We start from the raw sequence: 27,516 nt of genomic DNA, 5'->3' as shown, positions 1-27,516 counted from the left end.
TTAAAATGGAAGCATCCTCAGGTAGTGTAGATTCTAGTTTGTTCAAATCATGGTCTCCGGGGGTAGGGTAGGGCCACAGTAGGGGGATCAATTTTTACAATGGAATATATAGAGAAAATCTTTAAACTTTCTTCTCAAAAACTATGACGCCAGGAAAGCTCAAATTAAAATGGAAGCATCCTCAGGTAGTGCAAATTCTAGTTTGTTCAAATCATGGTCCCCGGGGGTAGGGTGGGGCCACAATAAAGGGATCAAGTTTTACATAGGAATATATAGAGAAAATCTTTAAACTTTCTTCTTAAACATTATTACGCCAGGAAAGCTCAAATTAAAATGGAAGCATCGTAGATTCTAGTTTGTTCAAATCATGGTCCCCGGAGGTAGGATAGGGCCACAGTAGGGGGATCAATTTTTACAATGGAATATATAGAGAAAACCTTTAAACTTTCTTCTCAAAAACTATGACGCCAGGAAAGCTCAAATTAAAATGGAAGCATCATCAGGTGGTGTAGATTCTAGTTTGTTCAAAATAACAAGAGGGTCTTCCGTTGAAAACGGAAGACCCTAAATAGAAGCATCCTCAGGTAGTGTATTAATGTTTGTTCAAGTCATGATCCCCACGGGTAGGACGGCCACAATAGGGGGATCAAGTTTTACAATGGAATATAAAAAGAACATCTTTCAATAAGTTCTACTCAAAAACTATCAGGCCAGAAAACCTCAAATTAAAATGGAAGCATTCTCAGGTAGTGTAGATTCAAGTTTGTTCAAATCATTTCCCCCGGGGTTAGGGAGGGGCCACTATTGTAGGATCAAGTTTTACAAAGGAATATAAAGAGAACATCTTTCAAAATCTTCTCCTCAAAAACTATCAGGCCAGAAAAGGTCAAATTAAAATGGAAGTATCTTCAAGTAGTGTAAATTCAAGTTTGTTTAAATCATAGTTCCCGGGGGAGGGGGGGGGGGGTAGGGTAGAGCCACAATAGGGGGATCAAGTTTTACATAGGAATAATTAAAGAAAATTCTTAAAATCTTCTTTTCAGAAACAATCAGGGCAGAAAAGCATAAATTAAAATGGAAGTGTCGTCAGGTAGTGTTGATTCAAGTTTGTTGAAACCATGGTCTCCGGGGGTAGGGTTGGCCACAATAGGTGAATCAACTTTTACAAAAGAGTATATAGAAAAAATCTTTAAAATCTTCTTTTAAACAATTATCAGGCCAGGAAATCTTAAATTAAATGGAAGCATCCTCATGTAATGTAGATTCAAGTTTGTTCAAATCTTGGTCCCTGGGGTTGGGGTGGGGCCACAATAGGGGGATCAATTTTTAATAAGGAATATAAAGAGAACATTTTTCAAAATCTCCTCAAAAACTATCAAGCCAAAAAAGCTCAAATTAATATTGAAGCATCCTCAGGTAGTATAGATTCAGGTTTGTTCAAATCATGGTCCTCAGGAATAGGGTGGGGCCACAATAGGGTTTCAAGTTTAACATAGGAATAAAAAGGGGAAAATCTTTAAAATCTTCTTCTCAAGAAGCATCAGGCCAGGAAAGCTCAAACTTAAATGGAAGCTTCCTCAGGTAGTGTAGATTCAAGTTTGTTCAAATCATGGTCCCCAGAGGTAGCGTGGAGCCACAATAGGGGGATCAAGTTTTACAAAGGAATATATAGAAAACAACTTTTAAAATCTTCTTCTCAAAAACTATCAGCGCAGAAAGGCTAAAATTAAAATAGAAGCATCCCAGATAGTGTAGATTCAAGATTGTTCAAATCATGGTCCCCAGAGGTAGCGTGGAGCCACAATACGGGGATCAAGTTTTACAAAGGAATATATAGAAAGCATCTTTCAAAATCTTCTGCTCAAAAACTATCAGACCAGGAAAGCTCAAATTAAAATGGAAGCTTCCTCAGGTAGGGTAGATTCAAGTTTGTTCAAATCATTGCCCCCGGGGGTAGGATGGGGCCACAATAGGGGGATCAAGTTTTACATAGGAATATATAAAGAAAATCATTAAAATCGTCTTCTCAGAAACAATCAGGGCAGAAAAGCTCAAATTAAAATGGAAGCGTCGTCAGGTAGTGTTGATTCAAGTTTGTTGAAACCATGGTTTTCGGGGGTAGGGTTGGCCACAATAGGGGGATCAAGTTTTACAATGGAATTTATAGAGAACATTTTTCAAAATCTTCTCCTCAAAAACTATCAGGCTAGAAAAGCTTAAATTAAAATGGAAGCATCCTCAGGTAGTGTAGATTCTAGTTTGTTCAAATCATGGTCCTCGGAGGTTCTCAGGTAGTGTTGATTTAAGTTTGTTTAAACCATGGTCTCCGGTATAGTAGAATTAAAAGACACGAAATCATGACCGATAATCAATATTGAAATGTAAAGTTTGATAAGTTCTGTTAAGCAACATGTACATATAAAGAAACGTTTGCTGATAAACTTCCAGCAGCTTTTTGTGGAATCGCCCAGATTATTAGTACCTCTCTCTCTTTCTTTTCTCGACTTCTTATTTGTCTTCTGTACGATTTAAATACGAATCTAGAGGTGTCTGCTTCTGAAAATGCAATTAAAACTTCATGATTCATTTTTATACCTACATGTAGCAAGTGGTAAAATGCCAAGTCTTATGGAGCTATACTCTAAAACCTGACATGGCCTGGCCTGACCTCATTGAAAGCAATGGGCTGAAACGTTAATTTCGAATTTTCAGTCATAGGTTTGAATACCACTGGAAATTTTATAATTTTTAACTTTCTAAATAACATATTAAACTTTTTTTTGCCATTTATTTTGTAAAATTTGAAAATTATTAACCGGAGAAAGTAATTTAATTATTATCCACGATAATATCGCCAGGTGTCCCAAACCACCTGGCTCTGCTTTTTATGATTTTTATTTTATATTTTGTACCACAGTGCATTTTAATCCTAATTTTTATTTACTGTATTTGAATCTGTGTAAACCAGACCATGGCATGAGTCTTGTTTACATTAAAAAGAATTGTAAACCCTGTATCTTGCTTATTACTTTCCATATGACACTCAAAGGAACTATTGCAAATAACAAAAACCTATAGATATGCCAGAAAAGATCATGGGATATTGTAAAGTTTTGTCCTGCAGAAGCAGACAGTTTAGATATTTTTATTTATAAATAATGGTCAAATAAATAATGGTCATTTTTGGTTGAATCGGTAGTAAGCTAAGCTGTTTGACGCGGGAGATGGGCACCAAAATGTTACAGCATATAATTAAGCAAATATCTGCTTTACCGACATGTTAACATTTACTTACAAAATTATTATTTTGCGTTATACTCCTACATTCAGGGCTAAACAGAAGAACACACTCACCAGGAGCAATGTTTTCACGAGATTTTTTTTATTAGTAAATTTTGAATAATCATGTTCAAAACTAAAAGGCGATATAAGGAAAAAACACCCGATTTTAACGTCATTGTGGACAGCATATGTAAGAATTTTATCATCGTAATTATGATCATATACGGAAATGAAGTAGAATAATCTTTTTAAAGGATATGTGCCAATGATTTAAATAGAATAAAGGAAAATATGATGCATCTGAAATTGCAACACGCATATAATGTACATGTATTGAATTGTAGAATTTGTTAAGGAATAAATTCAGTATGATCTGAAACTTTCATCACATTCACTGCTCTCATCACTGCTCTCATCTTTCATAACCTTTTAGAATTATACAGGAAAATGATGATAAAGAATAAGGTAAGTATTTAGTTTTACTTATTTAATTTACAACATTAACTATATTTACAACACAAGGTAAAATAACAAAATAACAAATCTTAGTTATTAAAACCTTCTTAAATATTAAAACACCAGAAATTAAATAAAGTAAAAGTTAAAATAAAGAATACCAAAGATTTTCTATAAAAGATTTAAACATTGGTGACGTAAGGACTGGAAGTGGAATGACGTTTAAAGATTTCAAAGAATTGTAAACAGATTCAAAAGAAAAAACATCTAAATTTTAGTATATTTTGTTGAGTATGAATAAGAGAATATAGGAACATATGTTAATTTTATGAAATATACGCTATATTAGCTTATGCTTTCGGTTTAGAACAACACTTCCCCGTATATTTCAAAGTTTACACAAATCGATAGTTTTGATCAACGGTTGACCTAAAAAGAAAACCCCGGCTGGAATCCCGTGTTACTTTTGATGCAAGATGCCGTTCTGCGCAAACTTTATAAAAGTTGCGAAGGTTTCTAGAGAACTAAGTGAATACCTTTTTAATTGAAGAGAATATAGGATACTAGCAGTATTTTTATAAAACTGAGATGTTTTTCCTTTACATGATATGTTTATTGTTTTGTGAAAACCGCGAGGTAGTGTTGTTATATCTCATTTTATATTACATAAAGTGTCGAATATATACCACTATTTTATTGCAATGATAGCTATTTATTCGCAAATTTATAGGTTTTTTGTTCCGATTTTAAACACTAATTTATTCTTTTGATTTTGTGTTATTACAGTCAATTTAAAACGCTAAATTGTCCATACGCTTTCTTAATACACCTGCAAAAATAAGCTACCGTAAATTCTTATTGCAAAAAAAACCCAAAACCCAACGTAAATGTAATAATGGGGTTATTACATTTTGCGTTGTTTTTACATTTTACGTTGCTATGTCGTTCATACTTTTAATCTTCCATTCATTTAGTCCTCTACATTTTGTTTTAACAATTTGGTAATCTGTTTAAAAAGTTATTTAACTTAACTTTTTCTTTGCTATAAGTACACACTTATTTTCATCGACATCCAAAATCAATCCGAGAGCTCTTGGGGAAACTCAATCAAACCGGAAGTGCGTATAATATCTAGTAAAGTCAAGGTACCTAGTCACAAAAAGAGGTCAATCGCTACCTCTTGAGAGACAGATGGAAATCAGACACCCTAAGGTCTAGACAAACAAATGTGACAACTTCATATTATCAATAAATTATACTGGGTGAATTTGTGAATGAAAAAGTCATTTAAGTTTTATTTTAAACGCATTTTTTAAGTCTATACATAATTGATTGTATCTCTCTTCCCGACGACTGGAGCTGAGGGTCCGCCATAGTACGCCAGGACTTGGTTTATCCAGTCTAGATAAGACTGTACCCGCGTGTAAACCCCTGGCTGGTAGGCCTCTGCACAGGAGTAGCCCCACGAGACGATTCCCACAATGTTCCACGTACCATCTTTCTTACAAACCATTGGTCCCCCGGAGTCTCCCTGAAAATATAAATGTTACCAAAAATGTTTATGCTAAACATGTCTCAATCTCTTACGGAATATTATCAAAAACACAGATATTCTAAACACGATATTTTGTTTTATATCAAACCTACATAACTTGTTTTTGTTTCTGTTGTATACATATTTAAAAAATACTAAAATATTTTTACTATAAAGACTTGGCATTCAATGAAGAGGGAGTAAAAAGAACACAAATCTGCACTCCTCTTGAATAATCAATTTAATTTCTATAAATATTGTTGAATCATATGTTCTTTGCATTAATTCTCTTAAATAATCCACAATTTCAACAAAAAATTTTTTGTTTAAGGCATTCTGTTATTTTTCGAAGATTTTCATCATTATTTCATTGAAATGTTACAATTTACAGTAAAAATAAGATGATTTTCTTTTTTAATTATCTTAAAACGTATTTCTTCAAATATTAAAAGAATAACGATCGTTAGTAGAAAACGCATAAAAATCCTTGAAAATACCAAATTCACCATTCTGTCATGAAATGATGACCCCATTTTCAGAGGATTTCAAAATGAGTGTTCAATAAAATGTACATATTCTAAAAGACAATGTCATCCCGAGGGAAACCAAATCAATGCTGTACGTAAAAAAAAATCAACAAATGAGTAAAACGCCTAGTAGTCCTATAACCTGACATGACAACAGGCATCGATCAGTGAATTTTTCAATCAGTGTAAAAACCTGATTATCGATAAACATTTTCTTTTGAAGTACTCCACCACTAAAACAGAAACGTTAAATAACATAAAAGTACCTCTATTCTATAGAGAAATATTTTGTTGTTTTATTGAATATAAACGTGAATTACAGTATTGAAAAAGATCATCTGATGATATTTTTAACCACCAATATGGAACATGTTGAGTATTGCAGTTCTCAAACAGATCCTTAACAATTGTTTATATATGGGATGTTAAGATACATCAAACTCTGAACCTTCTTGTGAAGCCGAAGAATTGTTCTGGAGCCAAAGTCTTTAAAACTATTAAGAATCATCTCGCTGATTCAGAGAAGACGAATTATAAAGATTTACTCTACATATTCCTATGTAAAACTTTAACCCAACCCCCCCAATGTTGCCCCACCCTACTCCCAGGGGTCACAACTTTGAATCTACATTACCTGAGGATGGTTCCACACAAGTTTCAGCTTTCCTTGCTTATTAGTTTCTGAGAAGAAGATTTTTAAAAATTTAATCTATATTTTCCTATGTAAACTTTGACCCCCATTGTGGCCCCACCCTACCCCCAGGGTCATTTATTTCACAGCTGTGAATCTACACTACCTGACAATGCTTCCTCACAAATTTCAGCTTTCCTGGCTGATTAGTTTCTGAGAAGAAGATTTTTGAAGATTAACTCTATACATTCTTATGTAAAACTTCACCCCCCCCCCCCATTGTTGCGCCACCCTACCACCAGGGGTCATGATTTTCACAACTTTAAATCCACAATACTTGAGAATACCTCGACACAAGTTTCAGCTTTCCTGGCTGATTAGGTTTTGAGAAGAAGATTTTAAAGATTTTCTCTATATATCCCTATGTAAAACTTTGACCCCCCCCCCAATTGTAGTCCCACCCTACCCCCGCGGGTCATGGTTTTCTCAACTTTCTCTACACTACCTAAGGATGTTTCCACACAAGTTTCAGCTTTCCTGGCTAATTAGTTTTTGGCAAGAAGATTTTTAAAGATTTACTCTATATAATACTTTACTCTATGTAAGACTTTAACCCACCAATTGTGGCCCAACCCTATTCCTGGGGGTGTCATTATTTTCACAATGTGCAATCTACACTACCTACTTCCAAACAAGTTTGGGCATTCCTTGCTGATTAGTATCTGAGATGTGGATTTTTAAAGATTTACTCTATATATTCCTATGTAAAACTTAGACCCTAAATTGTAGCCCCACTCTACAGTTAGATTTTCACAACTTTGAATCTACAGTACCCGAAGATGCTTCTACACAGGTTTGAGCTTTCCTTGCTGATTAGTTTTTGAGACGATTTCAAAAGATTTACTCTATATATCCATATGTAAAACCTTGACCCTCCCCCCCCATTGTGGACCCACCCTACCCCCGGGTGTCATGATTTTCTCAACTTTGAATCTACACTACCTGAGGATGCTTCCACACAAGTTTCAGCTTTTCTGGCTGATTAGTTTTTGACAAGAGGATTTCTAAAGATTAACTCTTTATATTCCTATGTAAAACTTCGACCCTCCATTGTGGCCCCACCCTTCACCAAGGGGTTATCATTTTCAAAACTTTGATTCTTCAGTACCTGAGGATGCTTCTATACAAGAAAAAGATTTTTACAGACTTACTCTTTATATTCCATTGTAAAACTTCGACCCTCCATTGTCGCCCAACCCTACTCACAGGGGCCATGATTTTCACAATGTAAATGTACATTACCTGAGAATGGTTCCACACAAGTTTCAGCTTTTCTGGCTGATAAGTTTTTGAGAAAAAGAATTTTAAAGATTTACTCTATATATTCCTATGTAAAACTTAAACCCCCGAATTGTGGCCCCACCCTACTCTTAGGGATGTCATTATTTTTACAACTGTGAATTTACACTACTTGAGGATACTTCCACACAAGTTTGAGCTTTCCTTGCTGATAAGTTTCTGAGAAGAGGATTTCTAAAGATTAACTCTTTATATTCCTATGTTAAATTTCGACCCTAAATTGTGGCCCCACCCTTCACCAATTGCAAGGGCTCATCATTTTTAAAACTTTGATTCTACAGTACCTGATGATGCTTCCACACAAGTTTTAGCTTTCCTGCCTGATTAGTTTCTGAGAAAATGATTTTTAAGATTTACTCTTTATATTCCTAAGTAAATCTTCGACCTTCCATTTTGGCCCGACACTATTCCCAGGGGTCATGATTTTCACAACTTTAAATCTACAGTACCTGAGGATGCTTCTATACAAGTTTCAGCTTTCCTGGCTGATTGGTTTTTGAGAAGAAGATTTTTGAAGGTTAACTCTATACATTCCTATTTAAAACTTCCATCCCCCATTGTGACCCAACCCTACCCCCGGGGTCATGATTTCCACAACTTAAAATCAACGGTACCTGAGGGTACTTCCACACAAATTTGAGCTTTACTGGCTGATTAGGTTTTGAGAAGAAGATTTCAAAAGATTTACTCTATATATCCCTATGTAAAACTTCGACCCCCATTGTGGCCCCACCCTACCCCCGCGGGTCATTATTTTCTCAACTTTAAATCTACACTACCTGAGGATGCTTCCACACAAGTTTGGGCTTTCCTTGCTGATAAGTTTCTGTGAAGAAGATTTTTAAATATTTACTCTTTATATTCCTTTGTAAAAACTTAAACCCCCCAATTGTGACTCCACCCTACCCCAAGGGGTCATTTTTTTTCACAGCTTTGACTCTACACTACCTGAAAATGCTTCCACACAAGTTTCAGCTTTCCTGGCTGATTAGTTTCAGAAAGGAGATTTTTTAATGATTTACTCTATATATTCCTATGTAAAACTTCGACCCCCATTGTGGCCCCACCCTACCCCCGCGGGTCTTTATTTTCTCAACTTTAAATCTACACTACCTGAGGATGCTTCCACACAAGTTTGGGCTTTCCTTGCTGATAAGTTTCTGTGAAGAAGATTTTTAAATATTTACTTTTTATATTCCTTTGTAAAAATTTAAACCCCCCAATTGTGACTCCACCCTACCCCAAGGGGTCATTTTTTTTTCACAGCTTTGACTCTACACTACCTGAAAATGCTTCCACACAAGTTTCAGCTTTCCTGGCTGATTAGTTTCAGAAAGGAGATTTTTTAATGATTTACTCTATATATTCCTATGTAAAACTTCGACCCCCATTGTGGCCCCATCCTCCCCCGGGGGTCATGATTCTCATACTTGAATCTACACTTAGTTTAGCTGAAGATAGTTCCACACAATTTTCAATTTCTTTGCCTATTAGTTTTTGAGAAGATTTTTAAAGATTCACTCTATATATACCAATGTAAAACGACCCCCATTGTGGCCCCACTCTTCCCTTGGGGGTCATGATTTACTCAACTTTTAATCTAACTACATGAGGATGCTTCCACACAAGTTTCAGCTTTCCTTGCTGATTAGTTTTTGCGAAGAAGATTTTTAAAGATTTCCACTTTATATTCCTTTGTAAAACTTAAACCTCCCAATTGTGCCCTCACCCTCTCCCAGGGGTCATTTTTTTCACAGCTTTGAATCTACACTTCCTGAAAATGCTTTCACACAGGTTTCAGCTTTCCTTGCTGATGAGTTTCTGAAAGGAGAATTGTAAAGATTTACTCTACATATTCCTATGTAAAACTTCGACCCCCATTGCAGCCCCACCCTAACCCCGGGGGTCATGATTTTCTCAACTTTGAATGTATACTTAGTCTAGCAGAAGTGACTTCCACACCATTTTTAGCTTTCCTTACATTTTGGTTTCTGAGAAGATATTTAAAGATTCACTCTATATATCCCTATGTAAAACTTCGACCCCCATCCCCCACTGTGGCCCAACCCTACCCCTGGGGGTCATGATTTTCACAACTTTGAATCTACATTACCTGAGGATGCTTCCACATAAGTTTCAGCTTTCCTGCCTGATTACTTTTTGATAAGAAAATTTTTAAAGATTTACTCTTTATATTCCAATGTAAAACTTTACCCCCCAATTGTGGCCCAACCCTACTCCTTGGGGGGGGGGGGGGGGTCATTATTTTCACAACTTCGAATGTACACTACTTGAGGATACTTCCACACAATTTTGAGCTTTCATTGCTGATTAGTTTCTGAGAGGAGGATTTTTAAAGATTTACTCTTTATATTCCTATGTCAAACATTGACCCTCCATTGTGGCCCCGCTCTACACCCAGAGGTCATGATTTTCTCAACTTTGAATCTACAGCACCCGAGGATGCTTCCACACAAGTTTCAGCTTTCCTGGCTGATTAGTTTACGAGAAGATTTTTAAAGATTTACTCTATATATCCCTCTGTAAAACTTAGACCCCCTATTGTGGCCCCACCCTACCCCCGGGGGGTCATGATTTTCTCAACTTTGAATCTACACTACATGATGCTTCCACACAAGTTTCAGCTTTTCTGGCCGATTAGTTTTTGAGAAGAAGATTTTGAAATATTTACTAGTACTCTATATATTCCAATGTATAACTTTAACCCCCCAATTGTAGCCCAACCTTACTCCTGGGGGTGTCATTATTTTCACAACTTTGAATCTACACTACTTGAGGATACTTCCACACAAGTTTGAGCTTTACTTGTTGATTAGTTTCTGAAAGGAGATTTTTAAAGATTTACTTTATATATTCCTATGTAAAACTTCGACCCCCATTGTGGCCCCACCCTACCCCCGGGGGTCATGATTTTTTCAACTTTGAAACTACACTAGCTGAGGATACTTCCACACAAGTTTCAGCTTTCCTTGCTGATTAGTGTTTGAGAAGAGTATTTTTAAAGACTGACTCTATATATCCCTATGTAAAACTTCGACCCCCCCCCCCCCCAATGTGGCCCCACCCTACCCCCGGGGGTCATAATTTTCTCAACTTTGAATCTACACTACCTGAGGATGCTTCCACACAAGTTTCAGCTTATACTTTGCTCGTGCTTATCAAAGAATATATTTTCAAAAAAGAATTCTTCAATCCGACGTAAGCAAATCCACTTTATTTCTTTACCTGACAGTAGCCATAGTCCAGTGAGTCCTTTCATTAATCAGTAAGCATCGCAATTGATTTTTGTACCAGGCATTTTCTGAACATTTCTTTAGCAATACAGTAGGTATCGCCCAGTGAATCCTTCACCACGACTGTAAGCATCGCCCAGTGAATCCATAGACACGACTTTGGGCATCACCCTATCAATTCTTTAAAACGACTGTAGGCATCGCCCAGTGAATCCTTTACACAACTGCGGGCATTGCCCAGTGAATCCTACAACACGACTGTAGGTATCGCCCAGTGAATCTTTCAACATGACTGAAGGCATCGCCCAGTGAATCCTTCACACGACTGTGAACATCACCAAGTGAATCCTTCAACACGACTGTAGGTATCGCCCAGTGAATCTTTCAACACGACTGTAGGCATCGCCCAGTGAATCCTTCACACGACTGCGGACTTCACCAAGTGAATCCTTCACCACAACTATAAGCATAGCCCAGTGAATCTATCTACACGACTGTAGGCATCGCCCAGTGAATTCTTCAACATGACTGCAGGCATCACCCAGTGAATCCTTCAACACGACTGTAGGCATCGCCCAGTGAATCCTTCAACACGATTGCAGGCATCGCCTAGTGAATCCTTGAACCTTACAATAGTTATTGATAAGTGAATTCGGACTGTATGCATCGTCGATCGCGAGTGAATCTTTTTACCAGACAGAAGGCATCACCCAGTGATTCCTTTATCTAACAATAGATATTGCCAAGTGATATTTTTACTGACTGTAGTGATCTCCCAGTGAGTGTCTGAACCTGACAAATGGCATCGCACATGCAGTGATTACTTTAGCCGACAGTAGTCATCTCCAACTAATTCTTTTACTTGACAGTTGACATAGCTATGTAATTACATAACTTGATAGTTTACATCGCCCAGTGATTTCTCAAGATGACAGTTGGCATCGCCTAGCAGTTCCTTCATCGGCTAATGAAATTTTTATCTAAGAGTTAACATCCCTAAGGAAATTCCTTAACTTAAGAGTAGGCAGCGCCTAGCAACTCCTTTGACTTGACAATACCGGTAATAATTGCTCAGTGAATTCGGACTGTAGGCTTAGTCAAGTGAATTTTTTAATCAGACAATATACTTCACCCAGTGATTACTCTACCTGACAGGAGGCATTGCTTAGTGATTCCTTTACTTGACAGTTGAAATCGCCCAGTGTATCCTAAACTTGACAGTAGACATCGCACAGTTCTTCCTTTGCATGACGGTAGGCTTTGCGCGAGATTTCTTCCAGAAGATTCCTCTTCCTTACAGTAGACATTGCCCAGTGATTACTTAACATGAGTGTTGACTTCTCCTAATAAATCATTAATCTAACTATTGACATATATTTGCCGAGTGATTTTTAGCTCACCTGAGCTGAAAGCTCAAGTGAGCTATTCTGATCACATTTTGTCCGCTGTCCGTCTGTCTGTCCGTCCGTCCGTCCGTCCGTCTGTAAACTTTTTACATTTTGAACTTCTTCTCTAAAACCGCTTATCCAATTTCAACCAAATTTGGCACAAAGCATCCTTATGGGAGGGCGAATATAAATTACAGAAATAAAAGTCCGATCTGTATTCAAAGCGGAGAAAACCATGAAACTGTAGAAAAAGGGGGGGGGTGCATTTTTAAAAATCTTCTTCTCAAGAACTACCGAGGCAAATTCAACGTATTTTAGCATAAATTATCCTTATGGGAAGGAAAATATAAATTGCAAAAATTAAGTGCTAATTCTGTTTCAAGTCTGAGTTATTACGAAAATAATAATAAAGGAAAGGCGTGTTTCAGCTGCGCGTTCGGCATCCGGTAAAATGGGTGGGCAAGACTTGGTCTGGGCAAAACAAAAGATTGGCAGTTATTAATCTGCCAATCTCATTAGAATTTCAGGATATTTGATGGACCAGTATATTTGTATTCTCTGTAAATATTGTGCAAAATAATGCGTATTTGGATTTGACGATTGTCGATCTGCCCCGGCTTTTATTTTGCCACGGCCCGTGTTTATACTCATTTTACCAAGACTCGTATTCCATACTTCGAAAACGAGGTTCTTTGTTTAAAGCAGCCATGACATTATACGAAAAAGGGTCGATCTGACTGATGAATTTGCTTGTTGTGCAACAGTTTGCGTATGAAGGGAAATTTTTGAAACATGCAAAATATATTGATGCCGATTTTGTGAAGTAAATTGAGGCTAAATATTTCAATGCGTTGACAGTTTTCACACATGACGTTGGTGTTAGCTTGTTCTGATTTTCGTTTCGTTTTCATTATTTATGCTTTGTAACCTGGGAACTATCGTCTGTATTCCGTGATTTTTACGTATCAAATCAAACAGAGACTTCGGTAAATCAAACAGTTAACTGTTTACCTGCGCAAATTAAGAAAAATCTGATGTATAAAAAAAGTACTGAAATACAATTTATTCTATCGGTAATTCGGCAGTATCTTTTGCGTAATGGTAGATTAATGCAATAGGTTTTGTTGAGATGCTCGGCATTTTCTCGAGTTTATTCAGTTTAAATAGAGTTTGATATCGCTGACGGAAATATGTAGGTATATACATATAATTCATTTCGAAAAAATAAATTGTGTTCCTTATTTGTTAAAGTGCATGTTTCTTGTGTTTAATTGTTTACAATTTCTATTTACTAACCATATTTGAGTGTTAAGCTTCAAATTATAAGCAATGCTCACAATTCTATGTTTGTACACAGATCTTAAAAACTAAAGATTAAAAAAGTAAAAAGTTTGTCTATATTTATTAAGAACATTTTCATACTCTGTTCTTCCAGAAACCAACTTTAACAACTAATTGTATTGTAAACTTAACCTTTTTCGTCATTATTACTCCTACTGTACATGTGATCCTGGACTGTGTTTATGTACATTTGTATATAAACTGATTTTGAACCTCAAATACCAGTAAACCGGTCTTGAGTGAATAAAAAAAATTGAAAATCTTAGACAATTCTTTTTTTCCATTTTGAATGCTGAATAGGAAATACCAAGTTAAAAATCTTAAGCTGAATGTAATGAACTCATGTGAACAAAATATGACTCAAACTTAGGCGAACTGTGAGCTCTGTATCTTGCTTATAATTCTACGATTGACGCTGAAATTTTGGTTGAACATTAGAAATTCTATATGAATTAGAGTATGTTTAATACTTGTAAAAACAAAATAAAAGAATGATATTCTGTATATGCCTACTCTCTGGAGCCCCCTCTTTATACAATAAATAATGTGAAATTTACATCAATTTTGATAGTTTTTCAAACACGAGTAAATAAAAAACGACATCTTTAAAACAGTTTCCATAGTTCTGACACATTTCTGTTGAGAGGATAAGTAATCATCGCTATTCCTAAGAAAATATCACAGCGGAAAATTATCCTGGTTTGTACGCGAGGTAAATAACAGTCATTTAATTATAATGGAGAAGACAAATTAAATTTTTGAATGTTTTAAATTTGAGGAATTGAGCACATTGAAGTACAATTTTCTTTTTCACATCTATACATGTAGTATTTTTTAAATAAAATACAATAACTATTATATTTTTTTAAAAAATACAATAACTAGTAATTAGTTGATGAAAAAAATGTACCTATATGCTCTCATATATTTTGATCGCTTTACAGGGGGGGGGGGGGGGTGGGGGCAGAACGAATATATATAGGGAATTGGAAGTTAACAACTTAACAGTGTACACCTACCAAATGTTTAGTTTTATATCTTGCGTAGGATTTTCTTATTCTGGTAAAAAATAGTATCTCATGAAGGTGCAATGTCAAAGATTACGTGTATGCTAAATTAAGTGTAAAATTCGAATACTTGACAATATTTATTTTTTGTTATTCTACCGAGGGACCATATGGCACAATATCTTTTGAACGCCCATTGTTGCTCAGGTGAGCGATGTGGCCCCATGGGCCTCTTGTTTTACCTTACCGTAGGCATTGCCCAAAGATTCCTTTACCTGAAAGTTTACATCACCCAATGGTTCGATTACCTGACAGTAGACATCGCCTAGTGATTGCTTAACATGACAGTAGACATTACTTAGTGATTCCTTTACCTGAGAGCTTACATCGGCCAGCAATTCCTTTCTCTGACAGTACGCACCGCGTAGCGATTCCTTTACCTAACAGTAGACATAGCCCAGTGATTACTCAGTAATTTACCTGAAAGTTGACATCGGTAAATGAATCCTTTAACTAACGATTGGCATTGCCCATGCAGTGATTCCTCTTCCTGACAGTAGGCAATGCTATATGATTCCTATACCTGACATTAGGCTTTGTTCAGTGATTCCTTTATTTTAGAGTTGACATCGCCCAATGACTCATTACCTGACAGTAGACATCGCCTATTGATTCCTTTACCTGAAAGTTGACCTTGGTTAATGAATCCTTTACCTAACGATTGACATCGCCCACTTATTCCTATAACTGACAGTAGGTTTCGCCAAGTGATTTTTTACCTAACAGTGGGCATCGCCAAAAGATTCCTTTACTAGAGAGTTTACATCACCCAATGGTTCCTTACTTGACAGCAGACATTGCCCATTGATTCCTTAATATGAGAGTAGACATCACGTAGTGAATCCTTTACCTAAGAGCTGTAATGCCTTTCTCTGACAGTAGGTAGCGCCAAGGGTTTCCTTTACCGAAAAGTAGGCATAGCCCAGTGATTACTTAACCTGAGAGTTGACCCCAGTTAATGAATCCTTTACTTAACGATTGACATCGCCAAGTGATTCCTCTACCAGACAGAAGGCATTGCTTAGTGTTTCCTTTACTTGACAGTTGAGATCGCCCAGTGAATCCTTAACTAAACATTAGACATCGCACAGTACTTCTTTTGCACGACGATTGGCTTCGCCCAGAGATTTCTTCCGGTAGATTCCTCTACCTTACAGTAGGCATCGCCCAGTGATTCCTTTACCTGAAAGTTGACCTCGGTTAGTGAATCCTTTACCTTACGATTGACATTGTCCAGTGATTCCTTAAAGAAACAGTAGACATCATGTAGCGATTCCTTTACCTCACAGTAGACATAGCCGAGTGATAACTTTACCTGAAAGTTGGCCTTGGTAATGAATCCTTAACCTAACGATTGACATCGCTCAGTGATTCCTACATCTGACAGTATGCATTGCCCAGTAATTTTTATCTGACAGTAGACATTGCCCAGTGATTACTTAACCTGAGAGTTGACTATGCCTAATGAATCCTTAACCTAACAATTGACTTCGCCTGATGACCTGAGAGGTGACATCACCCAGTGAATCCTTTACCTGTCTGTAGGCTTATCCCAGTAAATCCTTTACCTGACAGTATAAAATTGGCCCACTGAAGTTCTACTTGACAATAGGTTTCGCATAGTGATTTATTTAACCTGACTGTAGGGATCATAGAGTGATCTTACAGTTTGAATGTTACTATGAACTTTTTAGCTTGACTGTAGGCTTCGGCAGGTAAATTCTTTTCATCTTACACTCGTCCTGTTATTCCATATTGGGATTTTATATCATGCCTAGTTAATCCTTTTAATTGATAATCTATTTGATAATCAGCATGTGATTTGCCTTAAGACTTCAAAATTTCCTCTATGACATTAGGTTTCAATGTTCCTGCGAATCAAGTAGGCACCCCTGTCAATCTTTTTACCTGACATGAGTCTACACCCCCATGCTTTCTTCCCGCGCACACCTCTGTGGCTGGAATTGTTCTGTCCATCAAGTAGGAACATACAGCATTTGAAATCAGAGGCACGTCAGCTTTAAGTAAACTTCTTGTCCCTACGCCACCTTCAATAGAATCAAAGTATTGATAAGGAAAGATCAACAACAGCACTTAAAATTCGACTCTTTTATTACCGTCTACTTACAGTCAAATGCATGTCATAACACAGCTAAATTCCATATTAATCTCGTAATAATGTAAATAAATTTATCTCTACAGTGGCAACACATGAAACAACGAATTTCAGTGTTTTTAAAATAACTTCTATTTTCATCTTTGTCAAGTTTTTGGTTGCTTTGCTAAATTTAATCATCTATCAGCTTGCCGATGTCGAAGAATGTCGCTGTTACAACGGTCGATGTACTCTATTGTTAAATTGATTTATCTTTGGTCTTGATTTTTTTAAAGGAAGAGATTTCTTCAGTAACGTTTTTATCTAAACGTTCCAATTTTTTGTTACATTCCATCAAATAAATCAAAAATGTATTATTCTTAGCAAAATCAAACAAAACGCGAATGGTTTACATAGCTCAACTGTGAAAAAAAAAGACTGAAAGCGAGGTGAGACCAATTTTTAAGCCATATTAAGTTAAATTTATGTTAACCACTCACCACTGTGCCTATTTGAGGTTATGTTTATCACTCACCACTGTGCCTAATTGAGGCTATGTTTATCACTCACCACTGTGCCTAATTCAAGGCAATGTTTATCACTCACATCACTTTTCCTTATTGAAGGCTATGTTTATCACTCATCACTGTGCCTAATTGAAGGCTATGTTTCTACTCATCACTGTGCCTAATTCAAGGCTATGTTAAGCACTCACCACTGTGCCTAATTGAAGGCTATGTTTAGCACTCACCACTGTGCCTAATTGAAGGCTTTGTTTAGCACTCACCACTGTGCCTAATTCAAGGCTATGTTTATCACTCACCATTGTGCCTAATTGAAGGCAATGTGTAGCACTCACCACTGTGCCTAATTGAAGGCTTTGTTTAGCACTCACCACTGTGCCTAATTGAAGGCTTTGTTTAGCACTCACCACTGTGCCTAATTCAAGGCTATGTTTATCACTCACCATTGTGCCTAATTGAAGGCAATGTGTAGCACTCACCACTGTGCCTAATTGAAGGCTTTATTTAGCACTCACCATTGTGCCTAATTGAAGGCTGTTTATCAATCACCACTGTGCCTAATTGAAGGCTATGTTTATCACTCACCACTGTGCCTAATTCAAGGCTATGTTTATCACTCACCACTGTGCCTAATTCAAGGCTATGTTTAACACTCACCACTGTGCCTAATTGAAGGCTATGTTTCTCACTCACCACTGTGCCTAATTGAAGGCTTTGTTTAGCACTCACCATTGTGCCTAATTGAAGGCTATGTTTATCACTCACCATTGTGCCTAATTGAAGGCAATGTGTAGCACTCACCACTGTGCCTAATTGAAGGCTTTGTTTAGCACTCACCATTGTGCATAATTGAAGGCTATGTTATCAATCACCACTGTGCCTAATTGAAGGCTATGTTTATCACTCACCACTGTGCCTAATTCAAGGCTATGTTTATCACTTACCACTGTGCCTAATTGAAGGCTTTGTTTAGCACTCACCACTGTGCCTAATTCAAAGCTATGTTTATCACTCACCACTGTGCCTAATTCATGGCTATGTTTATCATTCCCCACTGCGCCTATTTCAAGGCTATGTTTATCACTTACCACTGTGCTTAATTGAAGGCTATGTTTAGCACTCGCCACTGTGCCTAATTCATGGCTTTGTTTAACACTCACCACTGTGCCTAATTGAAGGCTATGTTTCTCACTCACCACTGTGCCTAATTCAAGGCTATGTTTATCACTCACCACTGTGCGCTGCCCCCCAGCCTGTTACTGTACAGATCATGCCGTCATAGCTGTCATTGGCCGACGGCAGACACACGGGGCGGATGAATTCCGTGTAGGCGGGCACGGCGTTTCCCAGCTTTACTATAGCAATGTCGTTATAGTATCGACTAGGACTGTAGTGAGAATGGACGAAGAGGGTGTCAACTTTTTCCAGGATTTCGTGGCCCTCTAGCACGGCACGGTCGTGTTCTCCTACCACAACAGTCCAAGCATACGGGTTTTTGTTTCTGTAAAACCCAATGACAATGAATTTATTCTTAACTATGAACTGACATAAAGAACGTATGGATATGTTATCATTTAATGTTATGTAATCATGCCATATTGCCTATGATGATTGTTTTTGTATGATCATTTAGCAACCTTTGACGCGGAGATTGTCACGTGACTATAAAAGGTTAATATACAAGCGTATCGCGACCGCAACGTTCACTTCCCTAGCAGTATTTAAGAAGAAGCGATTGAGAGGAATTGCGTGTTTAACAGAGTGGATGCATGCGAACCATTTTCTCTATACTAGCAACATACACTGGCGAGCGCTCAAGAGCTAAACACGCCTCTGGAAGGTGAATTGCCTTAAAAGAAAGACTTAACATATTAATACTTGTAATTTTTGACCTATCGTGTTAGTCCGACAACTAGTTTTTTGGTGTTATAGGGGCTGTCATCTTAGAAGACAACAACTTACAAGTACTTGCTTTTCAAAAAGCTTTCCTTACTGAACAAAATGATTCCATAGGAAGCATAGATGAATTAAAAGTATCTTTTAAGAAATATTTTTTATTTCGCTGCTGGTCATAAATTCAAAAACGGAACGCATAGATTCAATAAGCGATGTTTAAGTAATTATCTTATCCAGTGCGTATACACGCATACCACTTGCAATTAACGTTTTCATTATGTTTAATTTGAACGCTTAAAAGCGATAGAAAAAGCAGTTGTTTTTTAATTGTATGTTATACTTACATGCAAAATCAAAGACCTTTTTGTCATGTTCAACCAAAGAAAAGTAATAGGAAAGGTTTTAGTTTTCAAATAAAGCAACGCTGTGCTCTGGAGTATTCTCATGGATCAAACTAGGACTCGTCCACTTACCGGTGCTTAAAATTATGGCGCGAAGTCCCGTCTCTCGCGCTACGGGTGACATCTTCGATGCCTTGAATAAACTCAGCACATGGTTAGCCGTAACCAACACGTGTTACTAAGGAAATATGCTGCACTGATATCATTAAAACAATTCAATGAATGTATGGCAACAATTATTGTTACTTAAACGAACAGACATGCTAAAAAGCTAATTTAAGAAGAAGGTTTCAATTTTGAATGTATATCGGGATGTAAATGCGGATTGGTTACGTGATCAAATACCATAAAGCTCGAAGAAGATGGAGATTTGATCACGCATTCACCCGTATGTATATCGAATATACGTTAAAATATTATACCTTACAAGTAAAAAATATTATATAACCCTTGTTGCAAATGATAACATTGGTCCATACTTCCTTTTTTTGTGATGACCTAGAAAGCCGCTTCGATGAACATGACATAACGAAAAATTAATTCAACAATGTTGCAAATATTTCATTATCATAATAAATAAATATGACAACTTTTGACAAGACAAAACTTTTTTATCATAATTAAGTGAAACAGTTAAGAAAAAACACTTGCACAATTGAATAAAAAAAATAAAATTTGAGGAAAAGTACCACTTCCGTTGAAGTCGAAGATCGGTTGGAAATTGAAAACAAAGCGAATGAAAGCTGAGTTAGAGTCTACTTACGCATTTTCATAAGAAATTCTATCATAGAACCAGATTAAAGAGCGTAATGATTTTCCTCGGACACTATAGAGACAAGCTATTCTAATTTCTTTTACGGAATAAAATGGACAGAGAAGCAGAGGGAGTTAAATTTGACCGTGAATGGACTAAACACGAAAGGTCTGTGATATTGCGTTTACGATTTTGATCGAGACTTCTTATTTACGTCTGAAATGAACTATAACTGATTTTAATTACTTTGACAAATTGCAATTGTTATTTTCAAGAACGCTCTGTAACGATGTTAATGTGAATCTTAAGCCATGATCATTTATCGGATTTATCCTCGCAATTAATCAATGTTGTACTTCGTAAAATAATGAATAAATAAAACTTCCTATTAAGAAAATACAGGTAATTTGTTTCTCTTTATGCCTAAACTATTTTTCCAATAAGATATTAGGTGTTTTTAGTGTAAGTCAGTTAGTTTGATTTGGCGTACTTAGGAAAAGTAGTGATTATACAAGCCCTACTTTAACCTTTGGACCCAGGCTGATGTTATGCCGAAATATTAGCTGATTGGGCAAAAATGTTATACATGTACATGTATACATCAAAACCTTTGCCAGGTTTGTTAGACACTTACTCATTGAAGCAGTGGGCGGCAGTGAGGACCCACTGGTCAGCGATCAGGATCCCGCCACACACATGATGTCCATTTGATCTCATCGACACCTACAAGGTAATGTACTCGCTAAATATCAATCGACCTGACTTTCTCCCATGATTTTAAAAATCAATCAAATTTAAACAATTTTAATTGCATATTTGTTTATGACAGATCGGCTGGAAACAATACAAAAATTCACTGCCATGACGAGGAATAAATAAATGCTTTTTTACAATATAACGGAAGAAACTGTAAACTATCGGTATATTTTGATCATTTCGCGGCTTTTTGAACAAATTGCATAAATTTTCACATCATCATGCAGGTACATGAACTTTCATTGAAAAAAAATCTATGTTAAGGTTGAATGCTACACCAACATTTTATTTTACTGATCGTTATAGTAACATATTATAACAGGACATCGTTGTTTAAAGACGGATATATAGAGTAAATGTTTAAAAATTTTCATCTCAGAGACTAGTCAGCAAGGAAAGCTGAAACTTATGTATAATAATAATCATTCTAAGGTAGTGAAGATTAACCATTGTTAAAATCATGACCACCAGGGGTAGGGTGGGGCCACAATGGGGAGAGGAAGGTTAACTTTTACATATGAACTAGATTTTGAGCCGTGCGTGCACGGGTTGACATAGTATATGATATCGGACATTTACGAAATAGATACATCGACACACCGTATATTATTGACATTTGCCTTAATCTTACCAAAAAAAAAAACCAGCTTTAAGTCTACAACAATGCTATTAATTTCACTACACTCTGCTGAGTTGGAATAATGTAATCTGTGTCTGCCTACCAATATACCCGTAATGTAGCAGAAAATTGCAAAATCGTTCCAGAACGATTTTGAAGAAAATTAATAAAGTTGCATTGAAAATAAAAGTCAAATTGTTCATAATAAACCATTTTGAAGCTGTAAATACCTCTCTTCGAAAAGTTTAATTCAATAATTGCACAATTCAACATTTCTGCAACAACGTTTATTACACATCAAGTTGACATTCGAAACTCTCGGGATTTTTTTTATAGTAAATGCACTGTGTTAGAGTTATCTCCCGTATTTTATTTTTTTTTTTGATGAACAGAAAAAGAAATCCAATGCAAAGAATGTGGGCGCTTAAGATGCACATTCGGCAGGAATCTTGGCGCACAAGGAGAGTGAAAATTTTATCAATTAATTTTGAATTTTTTTCTAATTATAAGCGTTATTTGGTTTCTGTTGGATGTGGAATGAGTGGAAAAATATTTGAAATGCAAAAGGTTTTATTATAATTTGGGTCTAAATATAGCAACACGAGGCAATTCATGCAAAATCCTACTTATTTACAACTGTTTTTAAATGATTTTGTTGTCTCTGGGTCTTCTCTCCACAAATTTTAAACGTGTAAAGGTAACATATTTCAACATTAAAAATATCGTTTTTTAAAAAAAGATGGAGAGATGACCCAGAGATGACTAATTATGTACTTTTTCAAATTATTTTTTGAAGGATAAAAAACAAAGTTCATTGATATGACAGTGTTGTTTCAAACAGTACTTTATAGAGCTTATATTGACAAGTCTCGCATGGCTCAGTGCATGGTTTCGTCCTGGATTAGTGAATACAAACATTCAGTGTTTTGGGTTCAAATCCAACTGGTGGTCTTTTTTAAAATCAAACTTTTTTGTTTTAAATGTTTGTTATTATAAGATGATGTTGAATTATAATATACTGGTATATTTTGATTTGTTGATATTGATTTCTAGATCTGCTGTATGAACACTATAAAAAATATTCTTTTCTTATTACTAGTTTTTTAGGATATGCACAATATAACTTCATTAAAATATGTTTGCATTAACATTTCCAACTAGTTATCGGTTTACCTCTCATTGCCATTTTTTGAAAGCTTTGTGAGTTTTTTAATAACCGGAATAGCCATGTACTTCGACTCTCAACATAATATTTTTTTGTTGAAACCTGTTCATAGCCTTTCGAGGTTATTGGCATTTAAATCTCAATTGATTCGTGTCGAGGATTCCTGCAAACTTACAATCTTGTGCGCTCACTTTCTTTACACGTATTTGTTTTATCATCTCTGAGTTTATCCTTGCAAATGTGATATTGTGGAAACATGAAATAAAGAGCCCCCCGTGATTTTGCGTGAATGTAATGCGCATGCACAAAATTGTAAGATCGAGAAAAAAAATTGATGATTTTCGGAATTTTTTGAGAAATTTTCGTCGATTATTAATTAGCGAAGCTTGATTGAGAAAAAATAAAAACAAATTGGTAATCTTCAAGTACCAATGATGTTTAGAATATAAAACAAAAGACAGTACTCTTCCGATTAATCGGTATTTAAGCCAAAAAATCGAGTCTATAATTAAATATAGTAGCATAGATATATAAAGGAAATCTTAAGGAAATATTATCAGGAGTGATGATTTTCACAACCTTGAATTTAAACTACATGTACCTGAGGGTGCTTTCATATAAGTTTCAGCTTTCCTGCAGGCCAAATGGTTCTCGAGAAGAAAATTTTTAAAGATTTACTCTATATATTATTATGGTAAAATTTGACCCCCCCCCCCATTGTGGCCCAACCCTACCTCCGAGGGTCATGATTCACAACCTTGAATTTATGCCAGCTAAGGGTGCTTCCACACAAGTTTCAACTTTCCTTGCCAAATGGCTTTTGAGAAGAAGATTTATTCTATATATTCATATTTAAAAAGTCGACCCGTCCATTGTGGCCCCACCCTACCCCCAAGGGTCATGATTTTCACAACTTTGAATATACACTCTCAAGGATGCTTCCACAAAAGTTTCAGCTTTCTTGGCTAATTGCTTTCTGAGAAGAAGATTTTTAATGATTTACTCTATATATTCATATGTGAAAAGTCGACTCCCCCCAATGTGGCCCCACCCTACCCCGAAGGTCATGATTTTCACACCTTGAATCTACACTACCTGAGGATGCTTCCACAGAAGTTTCAGCTTTTCTGGCTTAATAGTTCATGAGTAGAAGATTTTAAAATTTTCTCGAAAATTTTCAATAATTCCTATTTATTGCAAAAAGGGCGTGGTCCTTAATTTTTACAACTTTCAATCCCCTTAGCCTAAGGATGCTTTTTGAAATAGGCCCAGTGGTTCTGGAGAAGATGTTGGAAATTTGAAAAGTTTACAGAGAGACGGACAGACAGAAAGACGGACGGACAGACGGCCACAGACAAAATGTGATTAGAATATGATCAGGTGAGCCAATAGTAAACATATTCAAAACGCGTGATGACGTTTGACCTGTGCTCATGCGCCGTGATAAGACTGTGTGTACTTACAAAAAATTGAAAGTAGCAGATTATTTATAACTATATGTATTTAAACAATGAAATGCTTTCTCCAGTGATTCATGCTGGATATATTTAAGCATTGAATGTTTATTCTTGGATGGCTTCAGTCCTGTAACACACCAAGCGATACAGACAAATTATGATAATTTGTATGCACCGCTTGGTGTGATACAGGACCGACGATATCCAAAAACATTTCTTGTTCACTAATAAATATTGTTCATGGTATTACAATAATTATATTATTGTCATGATTAATGTTCGTTTGTCATCACATAATCTCTTTTAATTAAGTGTGTATGAGTGTGTTTTTTCTTCTTTTTAAATGACGGAGTGCACAAAAAGAAATACCTGCCACGGAAACTCTCCTGGCTGAGCTCTCGTCCCGCCCACTATCTTATACTGATGGGTTGTAACAGGTGTGCTTATTCCACACTGACCTCAAGAAGGAAGAGAAATATAATCAATCAACACCACAAACACGTGCATCATAACAAGATTCTCTGATTCTTTAGAAAGAGACATTTACATTGCAATATGAGTCACTCCAAGTAAAATACGCTAATCGCAGGTGGTTGTTTTTAATTCAACAAAGGAAAACGCGACGTCATCATTGTTGTGTCCATATGAGGCATCTGGCAAATTTTACTATCAGCGCATGCATTGCGCCTTGCACTACTTTATTTAATATGCAGTGACAGCTTCATAGGAATCTTTAATTTTATGTAAATTACTAAAAAAAACGATATTCTAATAAGTTTTTAATGTGTTAAAGTATCGATAGTAAAATATCTACACACTTACATGATGATAAAAATCAACTTTTTTCTCTACGTGCGTAGGAATATTAACCGGAAGTAAAATTCGCCTACTAAAAGTAAAGTTTATTTCTCTTGCTTTATCGGAAACCGACAAAACGGTGGGTTTATCCTATTTATCATCTTTATTTCATGAAACGTGATGATTTCGCACTACAATAATTAAGAGAGCTGGCCAGTGATATATAATATAACGATTTATTTCTTTAAAAGGAGTATGTGTTCTTTATTTCAAAGTATAGTCAAACGATGCGAACTTGACGTTTTCTTCGATGTTTGATTAGAATATTTAATCTGCATGTAGTGGACTAGAGCCTTTCCAATTTAAAACAGGTAATCAAAGTTTACAGAACTTACCGAGATGATGCATTACCTTTAAATTTTGAGATCACCTATATGATATTAAAATCATAGTTATTGATCTTATTAACCTTTGCATATCAATGTGTTTGATACAATATCATATGTTGCAATGTTGTATCATAAATCTAAAGAGGATGTTGAAATTCCTACAGTATAAGATCATGAAATAAACTTGAAAATAGTTTCACAGACAAATGTAGCAGATTTCACACTTTTTGTTGTGAAAAACTACCTCCTTGAAATTTAATCACAGGTACATATAGCAAGGCAGATCAGTAGGCAATAGTCAGCACAGTAATTAGGATACCGGCTCGTGCACTCTGTATCAAACCCCGGCTATTATTAAGGCGTAGAACAGGTACGCGCACAACATAACATTATTTTATCCTCATTATGTTGAATCATATGATATCACATGACACAATATAATGAATGTATTGCATGATGGTGAAGGAGATATGACCCCCCCCCCCCCCCTCCATCATATATCCAAAGGACAATGCCGGTTGGAAGTATAATATTTTGGTAGAATAGATCTTCGTATATCCCGAACGTTGACGGAGAAATACGTATAAAGTTTTAATTGCCCTGACACGTGATCGATAACGCGTTATATCAAATTGTTTTCCCTCAGACTGAAATTTCACACTTTCATTGGTTTAAACATAATATGTGACTGCTGGATATGAATTTTGGAAATCACCGCTTCTTGTGAAATAAATGTCTCACTTGATAGTCCTTGAGGATATAAAAACACTCTGTAGGTTTGTAACATATGATATGACATCATATTGTGTTATACATTATTGTATTTGATCACAAAATACAATATGATAATATATTATAATACAATATAGTATTATTTGATACAATATCATATTACACAAAACATCATAATATTGTAGATATGATATTATATTGTTACAGTATAATATAGTATGATATTGCATTGTATGATACTGTATCATATTTGATACATAATATGATATTGTATCATATGGTACAATTCAATTTGATACAACACTGTATCATATCAAATGATACAATATCATTTGATAAAGTAAAATATAATATAATACTATAGCATAATCTACATATTGTATCATATGATACAATAATATATATTACAATATCATAGAATACAATTTCATGTGATATGATAATATATCATAAAAACAAACAACATATTATACAATATTGTAAGATACAATATTATATATTACAATATCATATAATACAATTTTATGTGATGTAATTCTATATTATAGAAACCAATGTCATATTAAACAATATTGTATGATACAATATTATAGAATATACAATATTGTATGAAAGAAGATATATTATATATTGCGATATCATATGTAAGAGTATCATGGGATAAAAAAATGAATCAATAATACAATGTAATATTATACAATATTGTATCATAATATACAAGACTATACATAACAATATCATGATACAATATCATATCATAAAATATTTAAAAAAATTGATCGATATTATATAGTATCATGTAACTTTTTGCAATACAACATATGATATTTTATTATATCATATAAAACAATAGTGGTTCATATCATGCAATATTTTATCAAAGGAATCATGTTATATCATTAAACAACAACCACATCTATCTATCAAGCAGGTTTTAGTGAGGTAGGAGATTTCTTTAGCATCCTTAGTAATGGAGATCAGGCTCTGCATCTGAAGCAACCTCAGCGTTTCATTTATAATATAATTAAATCAACTATGTAAGCTATCATCTAAAAAAAACGTGACCTGTTCAAAAAAACTAAACCACATCC

At 35.6% G+C, this 27,516-nt stretch overlaps 1 protein-coding gene across 1 annotated transcript in view; it reads right to left on the bottom strand.

The window, feature by feature from the left end:
* Positions 1–5,001: 5,001 nt before the first annotated feature.
* Positions 5,002–27,516, bottom strand: part of LOC128173452 (serine protease 30-like) — a 30,830-nt gene continuing 8,315 nt past the window's right edge. Inside the window, exons 3-7 of the mRNA XM_052839143.1 lie at positions 24,876–24,964; positions 21,144–21,232; positions 18,691–18,959; positions 16,748–16,887; positions 5,002–5,269 (exon numbers count right to left, since the gene is read on the bottom strand). Coding sequence (XP_052695103.1) covers positions 5,057–5,269; positions 16,748–16,887; positions 18,691–18,959; positions 21,144–21,232; positions 24,876–24,964 — 800 coding nt within the window. The 3' untranslated portion in view covers positions 5,002–5,056. The remainder of the gene's footprint in view (positions 5,270–16,747; positions 16,888–18,690; positions 18,960–21,143; positions 21,233–24,875; positions 24,965–27,516) is intronic.

This window comes from Crassostrea angulata, chromosome 2 (assembly GCF_025612915.1).
Source record: "Crassostrea angulata isolate pt1a10 chromosome 2, ASM2561291v2, whole genome shotgun sequence".
NCBI lineage: Eukaryota > Metazoa > Mollusca > Bivalvia > Ostreida > Ostreidae > Magallana > Magallana angulata.
Note: the sequence above shows the minus strand (reverse complement) of the source record. Positions and strands in the feature narration are given on the sequence as shown.